The sequence below is a fragment of the Embiotoca jacksoni genome, unplaced genomic scaffold (assembly GCF_022577435.1).
Source record: "Embiotoca jacksoni isolate LCO1_2020_lvr unplaced genomic scaffold, fEmbJac1.0.p SCAF_15, whole genome shotgun sequence".
Classification (NCBI taxonomy): domain Eukaryota; kingdom Metazoa; phylum Chordata; class Actinopteri; family Embiotocidae; genus Embiotoca; species Embiotoca jacksoni.
Genome location: NW_027185285.1, coordinates 1,021,021 through 1,042,543, shown reverse-complemented (window position 1 = coordinate 1,042,543; position 21,523 = coordinate 1,021,021). Strand labels below are relative to the sequence as shown.

The 21,523-nt window shown below is 43.4% G+C and overlaps 1 protein-coding gene across 1 annotated transcript; it reads left to right on the top strand.

Annotated features, from left to right (window-relative positions):
- The first annotated feature begins 8,722 nt into the window (after positions 1–8,722).
- Positions 8,723–21,509, top strand: stk17al (serine/threonine kinase 17a like). Its single transcript, XM_069148667.1, has 7 exons — positions 8,723–9,079; positions 12,571–12,783; positions 16,896–17,040; positions 18,335–18,461; positions 18,564–18,612; positions 18,978–19,157; positions 19,809–21,509. The coding sequence occupies exons 1-7, from the start codon at positions 8,964–8,966 to the stop codon at positions 20,071–20,073; spliced, it is 1,095 nt and encodes a 364-aa protein (XP_069004768.1). The 5' UTR covers positions 8,723–8,963; the 3' UTR covers positions 20,074–21,509.
- The last annotated feature ends 14 nt before the right edge of the window (positions 21,510–21,523 follow it).

The window sequence follows — 21,523 nt, the reverse complement described above, 5'->3', positions numbered from 1 at the left end:
CGGAGTGTTTATTCTCCCTTTCAATTTGTCTTTGTTTCTTGCCATTTTGTTCCCCTTACTGATATTTATATACGCTCGACTGCACTATACTCTATTTCTTAATACTCTTCCCGCCTCCTGTGCTCGGTTGCCAATTAAAATACTTCTTTTTTTTTTTTCCATTTCTCTCCTGAGTCAGACATTCCAAATGGATTTCTCTGCTTTCCCATTTCCTCCATTTCCTTCGCTCATCTTTCTTCTACCCGCTGGTCTGTCGTCTTCTATCACTATATCCTTCACTTATATGTTATTTATATTCCTCTTACCATCTCAGGTTTCGTCTGACTGTTACCTGCTTTGTGTTCTTCACTCTACCTCTGTGTAATGCGTGGATGGCCCCGCCCCCTTTAGCCCATTTAAAGAAGGTTGGATGAGAAGTTTTCTTGTAGCTCTCTGAGTGTTTGCTTTTGTTTGCACTCTTTCTTGATTAAAGCCTGCTATTCTGGTTTTTAATGTTTCTTGTTTTGTTTATTACTTTAGTTTATCCGTCTCGGTTAGTATGGGGGGGTGGGGGGGAGGGCGCGTTGCATGGACGACCCAGACCCTCCCACGCCATCCTGTTGTTCTTTCTGATCATGCCTCCAGATTCTAATGGTTTTGGTGATGTCACTTTTGCCTTGCTGGTCATCCTCTTTGGCATTCTCTTTATAAATTTGGCCTTGACAAGGTTGAGCCAAATGTTATATTGATTGATAGATAGACAGACAGACAGACAGATAGACAGACAGACAGATAGATAGACAGATAGACAGATAGATAGATAGATAGGTAGATAGATAGATAGATAGATAGATAGATAGATAGATAGATAGATAGATAGATAGATAGATAGATAGATAGATAGATAGATAGATAGATAGATAGATAGATAGATAGATAGATAGATAGATAGATAGATAGATAGATAGATAGATAGATAGATAGATAGATAGATAGATAGATAGATAGATAGATAGATAGATAGATAGATAGATAGATAGATAGATAGTTACTTTATTAATCCCCAAGGGGAAATTTTTTCGCTACAGCAGCATTTACAGATATAGGAAAGAAATAAAATTGTGGCTGTAACGGTGACCATCTCAGAAACGAGTACAAAGCCATTTTTATCTTGTGTTGCTGGGAAATCGTGTTTATTACCGTCCGACTAGAATTCCTTTTTTCCCATGTCATCAAGCCCCAACTGAGACAACAGTAATTTGTTTTGACAACCACCCCCCCTCAGATAAGCTTTTGATGGACGACTACGGGTGCATGTTGGTCGGTTTCATTCACTCAGTCCAAGAAGGTGCCTGTTATTAAATTCCCAAACATTTTGTTTAATCCCCTCTGATACTATCAGTGCATTGAATGGAGCTGTGAAAGGCCTTAATGTGTCTGTTGTTGGATTAATGAGACAATGATGTGGCTGTGTGTGTGTGTGTGTGTGTGTGTGTGTGTGTGTGTGTGTGTGTGTGTGTGTGTGTATTGGGGGTGGGGGGGGGGGGGTTAATGGAGACCGGCGACAGAAGCAACAGCTGCACCTTTCTGTTTCTAAGTTAGTCTGTCTGTGCTGTTTGTCTGTCTATGGCTAAGCTTGGCTGCATCTGTTAACACCCACACCCCAACGGCCTTTAGGGTGGTGTTATATCTAAATCTGCATGTTGCTATTTTGGTCAATCTAGATGAGCATTGTTAAGCTGTTTATTGAGTTCTTGCATGTGGAGTCACCTCAACAACATGCTGCTTCTATTCTGATGAAAGGATGATCTAATGCCTTTTATCCGATGGGAATTCAGTACTGCATCTTGCTTTTGTCACATTCTCACTAAAACAAGTCTGACTAACTCATGTCAGGAAATCAACACTTTACCACAATCCTCTTTGCATGCACACAGTGTCTAGCAGACATGTGCATGGCTCTGAATCGCTCGGGTCTGGCAGGTCACGTTGCCAGAAAACGAGGCAGGATGTGGCAAACATCTCTTCGGCTGCGTCTACCTGACAACAGCTTTCATCTTCTCTCTCTCATCCATGTCTTCGTGTGCTGCTGTTTTGCACCAACCCACACAACGCACAGCGTGTTCGCTCAAAGAAAACAAATCAGGAGCTGCAGCCAGGGTAAATAAAAAAATGTCAGTAAAAAGCCATAACTGTCACAGTTATGGGGGGGGGGGGGGGGGGATCCCATCACTCGAACTTTCCATTGCAATCTGTAGGTCTGAAATGTAAACATAAACATTCCCAGGGCTCTACTCTGCCTTTTCTCTGAGTTTCATTTATCCTGAACAAATTTTCCCCATCGGTTTCCTGGTCAGGAGAGTTTGCTTGAACCAGCATTCATAAGTGTCACCCCTCTGGAAATATGTGTTAATTGAGAGACCGGATTGAAGTGTGCAAAATGTATTTTACCCCTGTTGCTATTTGTTGCACCCAGGGTGTTCAATATGGCTGCTGTTTCTGGCTGAGAGACAGAGAGGTAAACAGATGAGTGAATCATACATGTGCACGTGTGCAAGCCTGCAGAGGCATTTGACAAATGAGGCGCTACTGGAATTAAGAGCAGTTGAAAAATGTTCACTTTCTCACTTGAGACATCTGATTTCCTGAAGCAGAAGCTAAAGTTTAAAGCAGCGACAGAGCCCTATAAATTCACCATAAGAAACCGGGAGAGGAATTACTAGGTGCAGAAAAAAATATGTTTCTCAACTGCTGCATGGCATGTCATTTCATAATTATGATTAACCAAAGCCATATACTGTATGTTTGGTCTGCAAAAGAAGTGACATAGCCAGTCAATTCTTCTCCTTAAAATAACAATCAGAGGATATTTATAATGACGTGAATCTGACTTGGTTTGTGTTTGTGTGTGGCTACTCATTTGTAAATTACAGGGCTTACCCTCTTCACACCAAGTAGTAACACACTGCCAACCAACCTACATTTACCTACAGTCCCCCTCTCGCATTGTAGAAAATACTGTCATAACTGACATGAAGTTGAGGATTCTCAGCGAGGCCACACACATCCGCTTCCCCTCCAGGCCTGTTTGCTATTTGTTGTCCTTGGACTGCTAACAAGGCAATGAGCTCTCCAATCTATTCCGATGCCGTATTTTTTATCCCTCCTTCAGTGTGTTTCTCTGTTGCCAAAAGGATTAGGAACTTATCTTTTAATACCGCTCGAGCGTCAACTCTGCACGTCATTCTGCTGTCCTGAGGTGAATGACTTCCACCGCCAGGATTTTGGAAAACCGCTGATTCCTCCCTGTCAGGCCACAGATGAGATGTTTGTTCTTTTTATTAGCCTCAGCAGTGGAAGTAGCAGAACCTCTGGCAGGAGTGGAGGGAGAAGGGGGTAAAGACGTGGGTGGTGCATTAAGCATCTAAATCAACCGGAGCTTTCGGGCTGTTTAGTTTTATGAGGTGCGAGACCTTTCCCATTCCATTCAGACTGCTTTACACCGAGGTCACCGGAAAACGTATTAGATAGATAGATAGATAGTTACTTTATTAATCCCACAAGGGGAATTTTTTTTTCGCTACAGCAGCATTATAGGTACAGGAAAGCAATAAAACAACAGTAAAATATTAAATATAAAAATGCACAGTATATACAATAAATAGAATAAAATAAAATAGAATAATTAAATTAAAACTAACTAAACAATAGCGCAAATATTTAAACAAACAAGAAAGCAGACAACCAACGGTGTTATTGTTGTGTGATGGATTTTGCCAGAGGTGAGTTATTGTACAGTCTTATTGCAGTGGGCAGGAATGATCTCCTGTATCTGTCCTTGTGACAGCGGAGCTGGAGGAGTCTTTTGGAGAACGTCCTCCTCTGTCCCTGCAGCAGGTGGTGGAGAGGGTGGTCCGGATTATCCAATATGGATAATAGTTTCCTCAGCGTCCTCCTCTCCACCACCTTTTCCAGGCTGTCCAGATTGCAGCCAATGATGGAGCCGGCCTTCTTAACCAGTTTGTTAAGTCTGTTGGTGTCGCCGGCCCCAATGCCCCCCACCTCCCCAAGTTGCAAGTTGCACAACACATAATCAATAAGATATGTAGAAAAAGCCAGAGGAGAGGCAACCAGAGAAGATAAGGAACTCCTATAGGCTGAGGTGAGATTACTAAGTAGCCCTCCTGAGTCTGAAGCCGTTCATTATGTGGAATCCTCTTTCAGCATAAACAATGGTTTTCAACTAAGAACCATAAACAGAATTTAGACAGGCAGCAATCATTCTCTGTAGTCTTTTAGGCCTTGCTAACAAGGCAAATTTCCAAAGAAAGATTGATTGTCATTCTCACGAAATAGTAGAAAAGCTACTATCAGCAGTCATTAAGCCAAACAAGAGAAAGAAAGCAATGAAAGAGACTTGTAAACACCGTTGCATTGAGGGCTGTGTGACCTTTATCTGCAAAACCATGTCAGACAAGGATAACTCATAAGTCACACATGTCCCAGGGCCAGATGATGGCATACTTTTTCATTCATACCTTCTCCATGTTATAAGCCAGCGGTGGAAACAGGTCATTGTGGTCATTCAGACAGAAAATAAAAGTCTGATGTTATCAAAGTGGTCTTAAAATAACTCCTCTGGCCCACAAGCAGCCTCATAAATGAAGAGCAGCAAACATTTAACAGCACAATGTGACAGAGTCACACAGAAAAACACTTATATAATGAGAACCCCCCATTTGAACACACCCATGGGCAACAAAAACGAGAAAGGACATCTTTGAAAGTGTGGACAAAAGATGGTCTGTCTCTTTGGCACATTCACCTCAGGGAGTCATAAGAGAGTTTAATCGTGTACATGTACCCTCACCCTTCAACAGGCACTTATTTTAACACCAGATTGCCTCTCCCCCTCCATCCACAACCTTTTAGCAGCTCTTTGTAAGAACTGGGACTTGTCTGATTATCCGTTATGTAGGAGGATGTCATCATTATGGGAATTTAAAAGTGAATTTAAATTCTAACAATGACTTTGTGAAACTAATTTCTAAAAGGAGGTCACTCATGCACAGAGAATGATCAACTGAGCCTTCAGCTCCCCTCAAGTTTACTGTCATCTCTCTTAAAGTTGGTTACGGCAAAAAAGATAAATAAAAAATCCACTGTATGTTCCCTGGTCAGCACCAAACGACTGACAAACACAGTAAGTGAGTTGCTGGTAAACATTTAGCTGCTAAAGAGACAGATATTTGCCTCTGAAGTTGGTAGAGACCAAAAAAAGAGCTGAAATGGAGAGAGTGTTAGATTTACATTTATTAGTTGGGCAGAAACAGAAGTAAAAATGTTGCTTTAAACTGGTGGAACTGGTGTTTGTTAACACGTTTGAAATTTCAACTTGTTGTGTTCATAACTTGTTTCCATTACCCCCCCCCCCCCCCCCCCCCCAAAAAAAATGACGACTCTGAGTTTTCTTCCACTTAAAGGTGAGATAGGTGGTGCTGAGGGTGGACATGGGGCATGGTCGTGAGTTTGTGACATCACAAACTTACAGAACTCCAAACTGCTCATCCAAACGGCACAGCTGCTGAAAATGCCCTGTGTTCATTTCTCTATGAACCGAGCATTTTGACACTTTAACAGTATTTATAGAGCACCTAAACATGATTTATCATGAAAAGAAAATGGAACTCTGAAAAGGGACCTTTAAGAAATGGCATTATTTACAAGAAAATACAAACCCAGGCAAAGGTTGGAACTTTATCACGTACGCTCACTCTCTATTTAAAGTCATCAAATCCCCATTTTTCGTCAATCAGATTCATATCTTGGACACTTCCTGGAACAGACCCAGACGTTAACTTTATGGCCGAGGTCTTGCTGTGTTTTCTGAGCCAGTCGTGACTAGGACTATTTGTTCCACTGGCTCGGAAAGATTTTTGCGTTCCCCGGGTCATGACTGAACTTCTCATATTTATGTTAGCTAAACTGGAGGCTGGCAGGCTAATTCGCTGGTATGTGTTTTCATTAGGTCTCTGGGGCCGGGTAGAGCTCCTTCACTAACGTGGTTCCTCTGAACTCTGACCCGGCTTTAATGGGAAGCCTGGCAGAGAAGGAGGGTCAAGACATCAGAGTGGGCTCACTTCGACTCAAGGTAAAAATTTGAGGAGGCGGTAACAGGTTATGTAACCTCCCCGTCGGACACTAATGACTCGGTAGGGCCTGAGGAATGTCCACTCTCAATAGCTCTCTTTTACATCAGTTGCTGTTTATGGCAACAAAATTAGCTTTGGTATGGTAAGATTGGACAAATCCTGCTCTGTTTGCTAGATAACAGCTATGTGGGGCATGTGACGAACCACTAGCAATGTGCTCTGCCACAGGCCATAAACCCGACACAAAGGAACCTGTCGTCCTCACTCTTTCCCCTCAAGACAACACAAATATTCATGTCCTGATTTAGAAACATGAAGGATACAGGCCGGAAATAGACACTTGTATGATGTGCAGAAGAAAATACTTGACTTTACCATTACCATATATATATATAACTCTATACTATATACTCTTAAATTTGTATATAGCAGCATACAGAGTTTTGCATTGTTGTTGACCTTTGGTTACTGCACATACAACCTTGAACATACCTGTGTGGCTTACCCTTAGAGGGACTTGCCTTAGGGGGTTTTAGCCCCCGTGAACCATGTGGCTTTTACCCTTACAAGGATTGGCTCTCCGTGAACTGTATGGCTTGGCTTATTGAGAGGACTTGCTCTCCATAAACCATGAACTGTGATACCTGAGCGGTAGACCGCTGGACTATCTTCGGCGCTGGAGGTCGAGATGCGGCAGGAGGAAGTGTTTAATGGAGTTCACGCAGAGCTTCCAGTGACTCAGCCGACAGTCTGGTTAACTCAACAGGTAAAATATTCTGGTTCCCCAAGGTTTATTAATGGTTCAGATTCCACCTTGGCCTGTTGATGGTGATTCAACTTTTAGTGAAGTTGAAACGTTTGGAGAAATTGAAAAAGTTTTGCATGCACTACACATTACAGGAAGATATTTGATATCACTGCAGACCCCCTTGAAAACACGTATATCTACTATCCAAAGAATGTCTGCGGCAATTTTGGTCGCATTTGATTGAATATTTATGGATGGTGGAGTTATAAGGTTGCAGTGGGCCAAACATTTGTCAGCGAGCTAGCGAGCCATTTGGCCATGCCCACTCGCAACTCCACTAAAATAAGAAATTTTAAATTACAAAAGATGCGTGTACCAACTTTCATGAGTTTTTGAATATGATAAAGCCTCCAAAAATGCAGTTGTTAACGGAGAATCATAATAATTGCTTGGATAACAATAGGGCTTTTGCACCATCGGTGCTCGGGCCCTGATAATGAACCGCAGCACTGAATGTCAGTGACTAATATCCACCACAGTTATGCCCTTTCGTTTACCTCTACAAGGTACAACGATGCTTTTGACGAGAACAGACACACTGTCTCATAGGCGAGGTTTAAACTGAAGCCAAAACCACAGCCTCCACCACTAAGTCTGTTATTGTCTGCGGGTGACACTCAGCTGGAAATATGCCTGTGTGTGCTTTTCTGTTTGTTTGGGGTCAGCCCAGACCTTGGTCTCTCTAATAGCCTCTCACTGTCACCTTCAGCGAGCCCCTGCAGCGTAGGTGACACATTTCCCAAAAAGTCCAGTTCATCGTCACTTAAGCCCTCTCTGCAAGCCTCAAATACCAATCATTTGTTTTCACCATGTCATCTCCGGGCTCGGCTCGTGATCATGTCCTTTTATTTGTTTCCTACTTCGAAGTTACATAATGGAGAACATGACATAAGTGGACTTTCCGATCTTGGGCTGTGCCACCCTCACTGATGGGTCATCTAATGGGATGTCTTGAATACTTCTTTAATGACATACAGGTTCAATGGGAAGACAAACAACTCTCCCACAGGTAAGAGAAGGAACACAAAATGTTATAAAAGCTGTCATACCCCGAGGCAAGCTTCACATTCGTGACTGAGCTTTGTGTGAGAAAGAGTCAAGTCTCACCTGTAAGCACAGCCAAGCCCAGAGCAAGCATCAGGAAAGCACATACCAACAGCACTGAAATGCCTGAAATGTTTGGTAGTGCATGTGCGCGCGCGCGCGTGTGTGTGTGTGTGTGTGTGTGTGTGTGTGTGTGTGTGTGTGTGTGTGTGTGTGTGTGCGTGTGTTTCTAAATGAAGGTGAACAGCAGCCTTTTCTTGCACCTCATATTGTTTTCGGGGTTATTTTGGGGGTTTACAGATTGATTATGTTGAAAGAAGTCAGGAGAGGAAAGGATAACCAAGTACAAGTTGCAAAGTGTCCCATTAATCAGCCCTGACAAACGTCACTTTTCTTTCTTTTAGGATTTACATTTGCACTATGAGCCTGAAAAAATGTCAACAAATCTAATTCATTAACAGACTGCTCTAAATCATAAGGGGATTTTTTTTTTAAATATATATATATAATTTAAGACATCCTATTAACTTTCCGACCGAAACCAGTGACAGAAAGCTTTGTTTATGTTTGTGTGCCTGCGCCAATAAGCTTCTGTCCCTTGTCACCACTCGCCAGCTGGCTCGCACCTCTGCTCCGTCCTGTTGAGCGCATTCATTGGTTTCCGCTGCCGAGCGTCAGCTCAGTGGGCTGGACTCGACCAGGAGTTTATTGTCAGGAATGTGTAGTAGCTCTCAAACTAATTTACCGCGCCGACTGTGTGTCACGCTCCCGCAGACATCACCCTCTTGTTTAGGACGCGCTTAACCTGGATTACCTCCCGGTGGTTCCGAGCAGCTCCTGTTGGCTCAACCCGGCTTCTTTTTTTTATTTATTTATTTATTTTTTTTATCATGCGAGTTTTTACTTGAGCATAAAATCATCCTTGTTGTGTTGAAGCTTTTGGTGGCAGAAGATTGTTTCATTTCAAAGCGACGACTTCAATGCCAGCGAATTCAGCAACGATGAACAAAAACGGAATGGTGACAAAAATCATCACGAGGATAAGAGTTGACCCGTTCACAACCACTTACGAGCTCGTGGGGAAAGAACTGGGCAGGTGAGATTTTTTTATTTATTTATTTATTTATTTGCATGATTGGTTTCAAGCATTCATTGATAAAAAAAAAAAAAAAAAAAAAAAAAATCTTCCGTGCGCTGCTTTTGTTTCGTGCGCTGGCTGGCCGGACTTTGCAACAGTATCTTGATAAACTTAAGCAAATCGGGTAATCATATTAGAGTTACTGCACGTGCTAATCGTAAACATGTTAATTGAGCATTTCCAATCCTGTGTTCTCCACACAGAGACGCGTCCGTGCTTTGCCAGCCGGAATGCGCAGTGGCAATGCGCTTTTGTGTGACTTGGCTCAAAGTTGCCGAATAGTTTTAACACTCATCTTATATTTTAATTAAAAAAAAGTTAAAAAAAAAAAAAAGACCAGGCCAGAAAGCCTCCAAAAACTTCTCAAACCTTCTCTCAGACAAATCAAAGTGGCAGCTACTGTATGTCTGCTATCTAAGAAAGAATGGAAGCATCGTATTGTTTTCTGGGTTTTGAAACTCTGCAACCTGTGGTATTGTTTCTGTCGATGCCCACCTATGTGGTTTATGTAGTAGTGAAACTACACTTTATGTAAAGCCTAAAATGTCATGAGCTGAACTTCACAATGAGTTTGAACGTGTTACAGCCTGACAAGAGTAATGACAAGGGACCAGATTTGCTACAAGACTAATGCGAGAACATTTCTATTAAAACACCAAGTGATCCCAGTGGCTTTTAGAGAGTTTATGTCTTCTACTTTTTAATGCAACTGTAACCCATATGGTGTAAAGACTTTCATAGACAATTTCCCTGTTTACTTGTTTTCCCAGGATGTCAATAAATATGTCATCTGCCACTTTTCTATCTCTCTCTTCAACCAAATATATTTTGTGGGTCACATTTGCAGATGTGGACAGACACTGAAGTGCAGATTCCAGCAAACTCTCAGCGTGAATTCCTCAATGTGCCAGACCTTAATAACTTTTCCCAGAAAACATTTTAAATTAAGACAAGCAGCTGCATTAGACTTATGTTTCACGACTAGCTGTTTGATTAATTCTTGTTGTTCTGCATCTGTCTTTACAACTCCACTTTTAAGTTTGCCCTTCTGCAGTGATGCTGCCCATAAGGCATCGGCTACAGCAGCTTCTAAACCATCTCCCCCACCGACCACAACCATCATACCTCAACTCCATCCCTCCCTTTCCCATGGCTTAAACCCAACAACATCCTGAGATCAGGCCTCATAATCGTATTAAGTGCAGGAATGTATGTAGCGTGGCAGGAAATCAGCTGTACAGTCTGTACATTAGGATGCTGACCATATTAGAACCTGTAGGTGCCAGGCTTTAGTTATTCCCATAGCTGCTCCCTTCAGCTCCCTTCAACTTGAAATAAACAATACAGCCCACTGGCCTCATTTTCAAAGCCTCCCCATCATCAAGCTTTGCATTATGAGCCACGGTCCCCTGCAGAAGCGAGTACAAAATATGTCGCGGCCAACTCGAAAGCAGGAAGAGGAACTCCCGTTGTGTGTCGGTCTGTTTGCGGAACAGGCAAATAAGAGCTGTGAGAGCTGTCATGTCTCGTTACGCTTCAGACATGAGTCAGTGCCCCACGGAGGAAGACAAAACGCAGACTCCACAGGAAACCAACTTCTCAATCAAATTATCACCATCTCAAGTGTTGGAGAGGAATCAGTTTTGTTTCACGGGAAAGTTGATGACTGATGACAGATGAGGTTCAGATTCTGCTCAGGATAACGCTGTCTGTAAATCCAGACAGAATATCTGAAAAAAGCAATCTTTTCCTTTCCCGTTTGTGTTTTAATACAAAAAAAAAAATAAACAATGGAGCAACAAGCTTAAAATATTCGATTAAAGCACAGACACTTAACCGAAAGGTTCTCTGCATCTGCCTAGTAAAATGGTGCAGTGTGAACATGGCCGGCTGGAAGATAGCCTTGTTTTGTAACCTCTGACCTGTTGTCAGCCTTTGAAAAGGCCTCCTGCTGCTCTTTTCCGCAGCCAGCGGTCATTTCTTTTCACTCCATATGTAGTTCCCAGCCCACAGCTCTGAACCTGGCTAATTAAGGATGAAAAAGCTCTGACGGCTTTTGCCTTTTTCTTACTCTGAACAATGACTCGTCACCATTCTGCGAAACTGGGAAACTGGAACCGGGCCTCGCAGCAGCTGCTGCTGTGGTTGGCCAAAACAGAACCAGGCTCCAGCCAGAACAGTTGCTGTTTTTGGTCAGCAGCACAGTGGGCTTGGAGTAGCGTTGTGTGGGAAAATGACTGGCACCACGCTGACTGGACCTTTCTGACTCAGCCACTTCATTTAGATTCTGCCCGGTTCTGTCATGTTTTCACATCCTGTGTTCACTTTTCCTCAGCCTTCTGCAGTACATGTGAATTGTGCAGCTCATCAACACATATATCTGCAAGTCGTATATAGATGTTGAGGTTACAGTGTCCACTTTAACATGCTGCTTGGGCTCCCACCTGAGTGTAACAGCAGTGGACCCCCCCCCCCCCCCCCCCCAGGCATACCGGGCCTGGTTAGGTGGGTGGTCTCGGCCTCGAGGCCGCTGTGTTTAGCCGACTGGTCAGCTTTTGTACGGTTGTGAAAGGAGAAGCAGTCTCGGGCTGAGGGTCTGGGCGGAGGCGTCGACACAATTCCATTTGTCCCTGCTACTGTCAGCTGTGAAGAAAGGGAAGTGGACAAGGCCTCATTATCTCCCCGGGAGGGACGGCTGCCGATTGTGTCGCTCTGACACAAAGTGCCAATTCTGCACACATCGGACATCCTGCCCGCACCCAAGGCTGACCCCTTACCACCTCCCATGAATCCATCAGTGTATATGCACCAAAAAAAAAAAAAGAATGGTCGTGACAAGGCTGTGAGAGTAGATGCTCCTCTCTAAATCCCCCGTTTTTTTTTTTTTTTACAAGTGACATCGAGCGACCAAGCTGCTGCATCTCTTTGTTTTTTACTTGACCTATAAAGTGGCAGTACCCTAATCAGGTCCCTGCCCACTATTCGGCAGCTCTTGCCAAAAGTGTCGGCCTTATCTGCCGTCTGTCAGACCCTCCTGAAGGCTAGAGGAGGATAAAGGGGGGAGGGGGCGATCAACAGAAGGTCTAATGGCGCCTCCTCAGCTGAGCGTATCATTGGTCAAGAACGGTCTTCGTTTTCAAATGATGCCACATAACCTCCTTATCTCTGAACTGTTCCATGAGCTCGCCTTCAGTGGTGCACTCATTAATGGTGGACGAGCTTTTCCCTAAATGTTTCACCTCATGGCAGTTTAACTGTCATGAGTATATCCAGCGGTTTTGGCCTTTAATTTGCAAGTTTACGTGACCTAAATTTAATTCAGTGGCTACTTGGAAACAGAACAAAATCCTCCCCGACCAAATATTTTTAACAAAAGCAGTAACGTGGTTTGTGATTTCTCTGCCTCCTCACTAATCACTCTGTCGCTCTCTCCCCTCTTTGTTTCCCAGGGGAAAGTTTGCGGTGGTGAAGAAGTGCATTGAGAAGGCGACGGGGAAGCAGTATGCTGCCAAGTTTCTGCGAAAGCGACGGAAGGGCGAGGACTGCCGCATGGACATCTTGAACGAGATCGCCGTGCTGGAGTCGGCCAAAGCAAACCCGTATGTGGTGGCGCTGCACGAGGTCTACGAAACCAACACTGAGATCATCCTCGTTCTGGAGTGGTAAGACACGACAGAAACGACACAAACGTCTTTTAAAGGCCGCTGACAAATTCTCTCCGGTGTTTGAGTTCACGCACACCCAGCGCTGGCTCGCCCTCTCACTGATATGATAATGGAAATCATAGTGGTAATCTTAACTGACCTATTCAACTTTCCCCACTCGTTGGTGTTTGAGTCATGGCAGCAAAAACTGAAATCTCAATCATTAGAGAAAAGAAAATCCTTTAATCATCACTTACAGAAATACTTTCCACCACTGGAGTTTTTTTTTCTAATGCAGACGGGTTGACGACAACAAAACAGTCATTCAATTCTACTTGACAGTTTTTTAGTTGAGGACAATGCACGTCATCCACCAGCCTGTATTTTTCATGTTAAAAATGTCAGAGCCGTGTTACTTTCATGTTGCACATCTGTCTGTTCTGTGAAAATACCCACTCATGTCCTGTGTGCTCGTTGCTGAGAATGCAGATGCTCGTCACTCAAGTCTTTCTCATGAAAACCAAAAATGGCACACACGTGTGTGTGAAATGCACAGCCTTCCGTTACAGTGACATGAACTCAGCCTTAAATGGAAATTCTCTCTCTGTCTGTGGTTAGTTGCTCGTCTGGGTGTGATCTCAATGTCTCAGTTTCTTGTTACGCTAAAACCAGTGTCCCTTTAAACACCCGTGTGGTTAAACATTGCAACGTGCTCACTGTGAGGAAATGAAAACATTAAGCTACAAATGAGTCATTTGGATGCGACTGTGCTGCTCTGGGTTTAAGGCGCCGTGTTGTCCTCCAACATGCAGGTGAATTAGCCAGCAGTGCAGTCAAGCTGCGCATTCAGTGACCCCGGCAAAGTCGTCCCGGCTGTCTGGCTCCGGCCTCTCGTGGTTGGCTATTAAATGACATGATGTATCTAGTTAAACTCTGAATGACGGACTTCAATTAGGAGTTGGAAAAGCCACTTGGCATCTTAATTAGCTAACTCGCCTCACTACAAGGACATAACACGGGGCAATTACGCTCGAACCACGTCCGCTGACCCCCTTTTCCAGAACTGCTAATTGATCATGCAGGAAGCCCTCTCCTACCGGGTCCTCGCTAGCCATTCCCACCACCAGAAATGAAATGCTTCTGCAGAACAAAAGCCTCTCTGTGGGGAGCGCCGTGTTTGACCTCCGACTGAAGTGTGAAAGGGGAAGTAGCACCACAGTTCACCCCTGCATGCCTGCAGAGAAAACATAGCAGGAGGTCGGCAGCCACCGGTGCACAGTTCCTCCTCAGCTGCCGGAGGTGCAGCACTGGGAGTTGTTGAGCGTATATAAAGGAGCCCGCTCGTGCACAATATTTTAGCAGTCGGTTTTTAAATGTCAGTTATTATCTACTGTACCACGCGTCCTAAAAGCTGCACAAGCAATCACAGTGAGACCCGAAGCGCTACCTCCTCTAAACCGTCTGACCTCAGCAGGAGTTTCAAGAATTGCAAACCATTTTCCATATCCTGTGGGTTTGAATATAAGCAGCGAGCACAGCTCCCAAAAGTAGCACACCACCACCACCACCACGCTGGTATAACACACACACACACACACACACACACACACACACACACACACACACACACACACACTTCTCATAGCCATAACCACATCCTTTTCAATGTCCGAGAAAATGGAAGTTGAATTCTAATCATCTTTGAAAGTGTAGCTGCAGCGAGCGTCAGCAGCACAGAAACCCCCTGAATAATGACTAGTTTGAGAGATGCTCACTTTGATGAAAAATTAATCAACTCTGAAACCTTTTTTTTTTTTTTTTTTCTTCTTCTTCTTCGTTTTCTTTTAGCTAGCAGTCAAAGTGATGATTTCTCCGTGAAGAAATGTCATTCGTTTTTCGAAATATACGAACGCAGAATAAAGAAAGTTTTATTTGTTACAAGGGGAATGTTACCTAATGTTAAGAAAATAATCTAAACCCTAACTGCAGCCAAACCAATACATCCCTTTTGGATGCTCCTCGGTGTATCTACTGAGGTAGAAATGACTTGAAGTTATTTAAATTTTTTTTGGTTTACTGTTTGAATTGCTTTATTTTAAGGACATTTTATGTACGTTTCAGTTTCGGCATCACCTTGCGTGTAACATAACCCAGACCTTGCTGGATTTTAATTAACCTGTCCTGGAAAACAACTGCTATCCACATAATTCGGCCAGCAGTCAGGTTAGGCTGGTGCAAACTGGCTGACAGGGTGCTGCTACTGACGTCAATGAGCAGCCAACCTGGTGCTCAGCCAAGAAGAGCTTTTCTGCAGAACTAAAGTGGTTACCAGCTAAAGAGGAGATTGACTTATTTTACCGCTTTTGCCTCTTTCCTTCTTAGTAATTCAGAGCTTAAAGATCATCTGCTCTCGACTCCTGTCTTCAAGAGTAGCCTCAGCGCGCCCTCACATGTTTTGGCTACAGTGAGTTTGTTCTTGTGGGTCGGTGCAGGGGAGCATATCTGCCTACACACTTGGGTACATTAACTTTCTTGGAAAGACAGAGAGCGACAGTATTTAGTCTTCAGGGGAAGTAACAGATCATTCTTGGCCAGAATGGGAGCACTCTGCTGTTTTTAAACAAAATGGTCTTTATGAGAGTTTTTAAATCCCTCCGGGCATCCCGCTGACAGCTTAATGAAGCTATTGAAACACTTTGTCCCGTAAATGTTCAGACAGGTAAATGCTAAAAGGTCAAGTTGACTGATTCAAGTTCATTTTTGACAACTCTGACCCATTAAGACATATGGAGGTTATTTTAGTTTTGCAATTTGAAACATTACAAAGATTTGTCAAATGTCCCTCATGTCTGAAATTTCCCACTCAGATTAAAACACCGACATCAGCCTTTTTTTTTTTTTTTTGCATTTGGTGCAGATAAATGTAAACAAATCGAGCGTTGAATTTCATTGCAAGTCTCCACTGCTCTTAAACTTAAGCAGGTGACGAGTATTTGGAGCCGAGAGCAAAAGGAAGAGATCACATTATTAGGACCACGTAGGTACATCTTCAAGATAAGAAATGACAACACCAACAAAAAGTATTTCCTATTTTCACAGCTGAGGTTAGTGAAGAGTGCGGGGGGTTAGCAGGTCCTGGTTATGTAACAGTCATGCCCAAGGCCCGGTCACAAAGTTTTCCTCTGAAGATAAAAAAAAAAACGTGTGTACCTCTTTAAATCCCCCACACATGGTTGTGTTTTTTTGGGTGAGCTGTCAGCTTCAGGCATTAATCTGACTGATGGAGTATCTAACGTAAATCCATCGTGTCTCCACTTCGCCTAACACTGTTACACAAGAACAGCAAGACCGGGCAGGAATCTGACTATTCCTCCTTCTAAAAATTAGAAGTCATCATCGGGTTGTCCAATTACTAAATTCCTGAAACTGATAATCCCTCATACGCAAGTTGTTTTGACCAGTTGATATAAAACTATGCAGGCTGAGGCTCAAACAGTATCTAGTTACCAACTCATCATCTCCCACTTCTTCTCCTTGTCTGGCTGCTTCATAGTTTATCACCTCTTCCTTTCTGCTTTAAGCAGCTTTGATTAGTGGGGCAGTGTTTTCTCCTGTTTCCTTCCCTCATTTGGGTAGGTTAAGATTTATTGCAGTATATGATTTAGGCTTTAAAAAGACCTTATCTGACCGTGCAGTAAGCTGATATAACCATTCTTATCTCAGTAATATTCCTGTACATGCACAGGCAGTGCACCTAAAAGGATATTGATTCATTGTGTATAGATGTGGAAGGACTTCTTGCCCCTTCAAGCCAAAGTACACTAATGAGGACACGAACTGTTATATAATTAAAAATAAGAAAATAACTTTGGGTTTGTTCACAAACATTTTACAAATGGGATGGTTTGGAATTTTACCATTGTCAACTTGTGTGATTCAAACTGACAGGAAGGGTGTATTTGTACATTTTAAGGCCCGATTTATTATGACAAGTTAAGCTGAATAATCAAATGCAAGTTAGCCAAACTAAACTCCACTGGGTGGCTATCCATTCACAGTTCCTTTCTTCTCGTCTTTGCCTTGTTTTCTTTTTTTTTTCCTGAGTTTTTCTTCCTGTGCTTTCTTTCCAGCGCTGCCGGTGGCGAAATCTTCGACCAGTGCGTTGCCGATAACGACGATGCCTTCACAGAGAAGGACGTGATTCGGCTGGCTAAGCAGATCCTGACCGGAGTGGCCTTTCTGCACCGGAACAACGTGGTGCATCTGGATCTGAAAGTAAGTACACCGAAAGATCGCGTGACAAATATAGGACGGTGCATTCCCTCGAGTGTCAAAGACTGAGGGAGATAATATTTCTGTTACGCGAACACACCTCATTTAGTGTGTCATGACCCAATTCCTGCGAGGAATCAGTCGGTAAAGGAGCCAGACCGAACTATCATGTTTTCTTTAATGGGTCCTGAGGAAACGAGGCAGTCGTCGCTTCCTTTCTTTTCTCCTTTCTTGGCATCTGACAAATAAACCAAGTGTCTGGTTTCTCATTACACACGTCACACAATGTGTTCCAGATTAAATGATCAATTCAAATACACCAAGTTTCATCAAATACACCTTGTTTTAGTAGTACTGATGCTTTAAAACATTTTGGTGTATGTTGTGAGGATGAAAGGTGAATTTTATTCACTCTTGAGGCATCCTTTTGGTTGGATAGAGGTTATTGGTGCAGGCCTGATATTTGGTCTGCTTCAACCATAGACTGTATATAAACATGAACACAGTACATAGATGTGAAAAGTGAAGCCAATGTGGAAGTGTCTTGACGTGCAATACCACATAAGGCCGCTAGGGGCGGTCTCCAAAAAAGCCTCTTACTCCAACAGACTCCCATTCAAAAAAAGCATCAACTTCTCTCATAAAATAAAAAGTCAATTTCTTTTTTTGCAGGAGTCATTATGGTTTCATTAGCTGAATTCACTCTTTCTGATCAGTGTTCTGGTGATCCTTCTGAAAATACATCCATTATTGATTACGTGTTACGCTTCAAAGAGATGTATCCTTAAGGGTGTGTCTGGTTTGACTGACACTCCTAGGGTGCAGTCAGGGTATATGTGGGTGGACGTAGTGTTATTGGGTTCTCAGTCATGTCCAAACATGATCAGTACTGGCTCTAAAAACAAACCTGTAAAGGCAACGGCTAAAGTGCCAGAGGGTGACGTCACTGTGGTTTGCCACTTGGTTCCAAACCAACTCTGGCATTAGGCCAGTTTGGCCCAGAGTTAATCCCAGTTGTACAGATACGACAGTATTTGCACACACTAACCATGGAGACATCTAATTGTTTGGCAGAGATATCCTGCCAGTGTTCAGTCTCATCTAATTGGCTTAGTGACTGATCTGAGCTCAAAGGAGCAGCTAGTACATTGACTGACAAATGAGACCCCAAATCCTCTCCGAAACGCTTTAAATCAATCACACAAACATTAAAGACCTCAGATGCCACACCTCAGGCTGCTTGAATAATCACGAGTCATTACGTAATTTCCCTAATCTGTGTGTGTTTCCTCTCCAGCCCCAGAACGTCTTGCTGACCAGCGCCCGGCCTCTGGGGGACATTCGGATCGTGGACTTTGGCTTGTCCAGACGCGTTGACAACATCACAGAAGTCAGGGAGATCCTGGGTACCCCGGAGTATGTCGGTAAGTCCTGCCTTCATCCGTTAAATGCCCAGAACCATATGTGTCTTTTCGATGGGAGTATCATTAATCACGACTAATTGGGGCCATGTGTTTCTGTTGCAGCACCAGAGATCCTGAACTATGAACCCATTAGCACGGCTACAGACATGTGGTAAGTGTACTACTTCAGACTCTTTGCACGGATTTTTTTTTTTTTTAAAGAGGATCCCATGCAGAAGTCATTCAGTGTGTGTGCATTCCTTCTGGAAATAAAGACAGATCCAGCAGAGTGACATCACCTCCCTAACGTGCAGAAGACAGTTTTCTGTCTAGACTTTTGACCACAAGATAATCCTTGCTTCATACTTGCATTTAATTATTGACTAGCCGCAGTTTGGGGGAGGCCAGCCAGATCTGTTGTTACAGTGCGTCACAAAATACATTCTGTAACCATCAAAGATGACAACTTCCCTCTTAACCTTCTTCCTCTTCTTCTTCTTCTTCTTCTTCTTCTTCTTCTTCTTCCCTCTCTGCCAGGAGTATCGGGGTCCTGACTTACGTCATGCTCACGGGCGAGTCTCCCTTCCTGGGTGACAACAAGCAGGAGACATTCCTGAACATCTCCCAAGTCAACGTGGACTACTCGCAGGACACATTCGAAGGCATCTCTTCGCTGGCTGTTGACTTCATCAAGTCCCTGTTGGTTAAAAACCCCAGGTGAGGCTTTTTACCGTAAAGAACATCAGATGTTATGATTACGGCTGAATCTGCAAAGTTTCCATCAGCATTACATGGAGCTGATTTACACACCAAGGATGTGAGTCAGACGCACACTGGCACGGATGTACATCCGCATGTACCTGAATGAGTGTGTGTGGTAACAAGATATGCATCTCTTTGCCAAGACGTCATTTCCTTTGTTGCAAATTGGGGTTTTGAAAAAAAAAAAAAAGAGAGAATTTTTAAGCGAGTGTCTTTGTTTCGACATTAGATCAAACACTGACGCAAGTGTCAGCATGTTAAAAAAAAAAAAAAAAAAAAAAAAAAAACGGTTCAACTGAGGTGTCTCGCATCCGGAGTCACAATCTCCAGCCAGTGTCGTTTAATTGCAGCAGATTAGTGGTGGCATTGGAAAAAGGCAAAGATTCCTCAGAGTTTGAGTAATCGGTCAGCGATGTAGGGGGAAAAAGTCTTGAGACCGAAAAGTGTTGTTTTTGTGGCTTTCCGATCCCACTGTTGAAAAAGAATATGGCCGACTTCTAAAGAGAGCGGATTGAGTGAATTGGAAGATCGAGGCAATCCTTCGGTTATGTAAACTCTGCGGGAATTTCCACTCATCCACAGTGTTATTGTGTTTTGTGTGTGCAGGAAGAGAGCCACGGCAGAAGAATGCCTCAATCACCTCTGGCTGAACCCCCACCCGCACCTTCACACCAGGTCCTCTCTGGACGAGCAGGAGGCGAGCCAGTCGGAGTCGGAGCCCGAGAGCCCGGCTCCCTCCGAGCTGGACTTGATCGGGTCGTACCTCATGTGCCCGGGGAAGGGTGAGCTGAAGGCGGGCCGTGACGCCTTCTCCTTCGGCGAGCCCCTGTTCCCGACGCGGCCTGAAATACAGCAGGAGCTGATCTGCTGACCGACGTCTCGCAGGTGGAGAGAGACTCGATGGATTCACACTCCGGGGAGCAGATGGTGAAAGCCAGCGCAGCTTCTGGGCCTTGATCTGAACCGGGACCGTGCTCGATGGCTGCCGTGTGCCTGGCTGCTTCTACTGCTGTGATGTCTGCGAGCTGAGCTTTGTGGTGCTTGATACCTCTGCGTGCGTGCGTGCGTGTGTGTGTTTGTTTGAATAATACATGCTTCTCCATGCTGATTTGAGCGATTGCACAGGAGGAACATGAGAGGGATGAAGATGGAGGAGGAAGGGGTGGGAGAGGACACTTTGTCGCAGGACTGCACTGCTGCCTTTAAAAGTGACCGATGTTAAAACTGTGGCTCGTTCACCTCTGCACGCACACTGGTTTCTTGTTACCCAATTAGCCTTTTGGACTGGGTTTTCGGCGGAGAACTCGCCTTCCGCTTCCTTCAGAAATGACTTCACTCGCTGTGGGCTCTCATCAGAACGAGTTCTGCTTCGGCTGACCCAGACATACCTTCTGTGATGAGTGTTGTTGGAGGAAGTAAAGGGTTTTGACAGATGGTTGTACTTAACAAAAGAATTAAGCGAAGGGCAGCGCCGACGCTGAAGCCGGACGTTAACCGTTTCACTGTTTTCTGTGTTTATTTATGTGTTGTACCTTTTCAGCCCTCTTAAATATTCAAAGCCACACCGATGCCTGAGTTAGACACAGATATGGTAGCATTCTTATTTTTTTAAGGACAATCTTGAGCACTTTTTTTTATTTTGTTATCGGATTTCCGTGTTATAGTAAAAAACATATTAACTGTTAAACCTATCACGCTCTGTTTTTCTTCATTGAGTGCCACTTTGTCGACCTCACTTCTGTGTTAATATTACAGTTGAAAGGTTTATTTTGTTCACTTTTTTTTTGCACAAGTTGCACACATTTTGTTGAATACTTAACTGCAAGATTGCCACTAGATTTCATGCTCTTCAAACATTGTGAGAACATCAGTCTTGGAAGGAGGGAATCACGGAGGGATTGGAAGTAGCAGTTCAGTTTTGTTATTTGATTTGTGATAAATACAATGACATGGTCTACAGAAGGCCCAGATTTGTTATAAATATGTGATATTTGCCTTCAGATGCTCGGGAGCAGAGAAATTAGAGAGAATTTCTCAAAAAAGTACTGAAATGTATATTCTGAGTTAATATTAAGATGAATCTGTAAAGATAATTGTTTTTTTATTACCTTTGTATAAATGATAACATCATTATATCATGTCTTATTTTGTATGTTAACTTTTACTTATTCCTGTTGGTTTTTTTTCTGCTCTTGAATTTCAGGAAGGTTTGCACTTGTCCTTGTGGACGCTGTTAAAATGAATAAATGTTGATGGCCTGCATTGCAAAATGTAACCAAGAAAAATACATGTGCATTTTGTATCAAACTATTCTGTTGGTG

What these genes read in the sequence shown, in the direction of transcription:
- stk17al (XM_069148667.1), top strand. Translation starts at nt 8,964, where the DNA reads ATGCCAGCGAATTCAGCAACGATGAACAAAAACGGAATGGTGACAAAA. An exon ending in GTGGGGAAAGAACTGGGCAG is followed by an intron (nt 9,080 to 12,570) that starts GTGAGATTTTTT and finishes TTTGTTTCCCAG; the next exon opens with GGGAAAGTTTGCGGTGGTGA. An exon ending in GGGTACCCCGGAGTATGTCG is followed by an intron (nt 18,462 to 18,563) that starts GTAAGTCCTGCC and finishes TTTCTGTTGCAG; the next exon opens with CACCAGAGATCCTGAACTAT.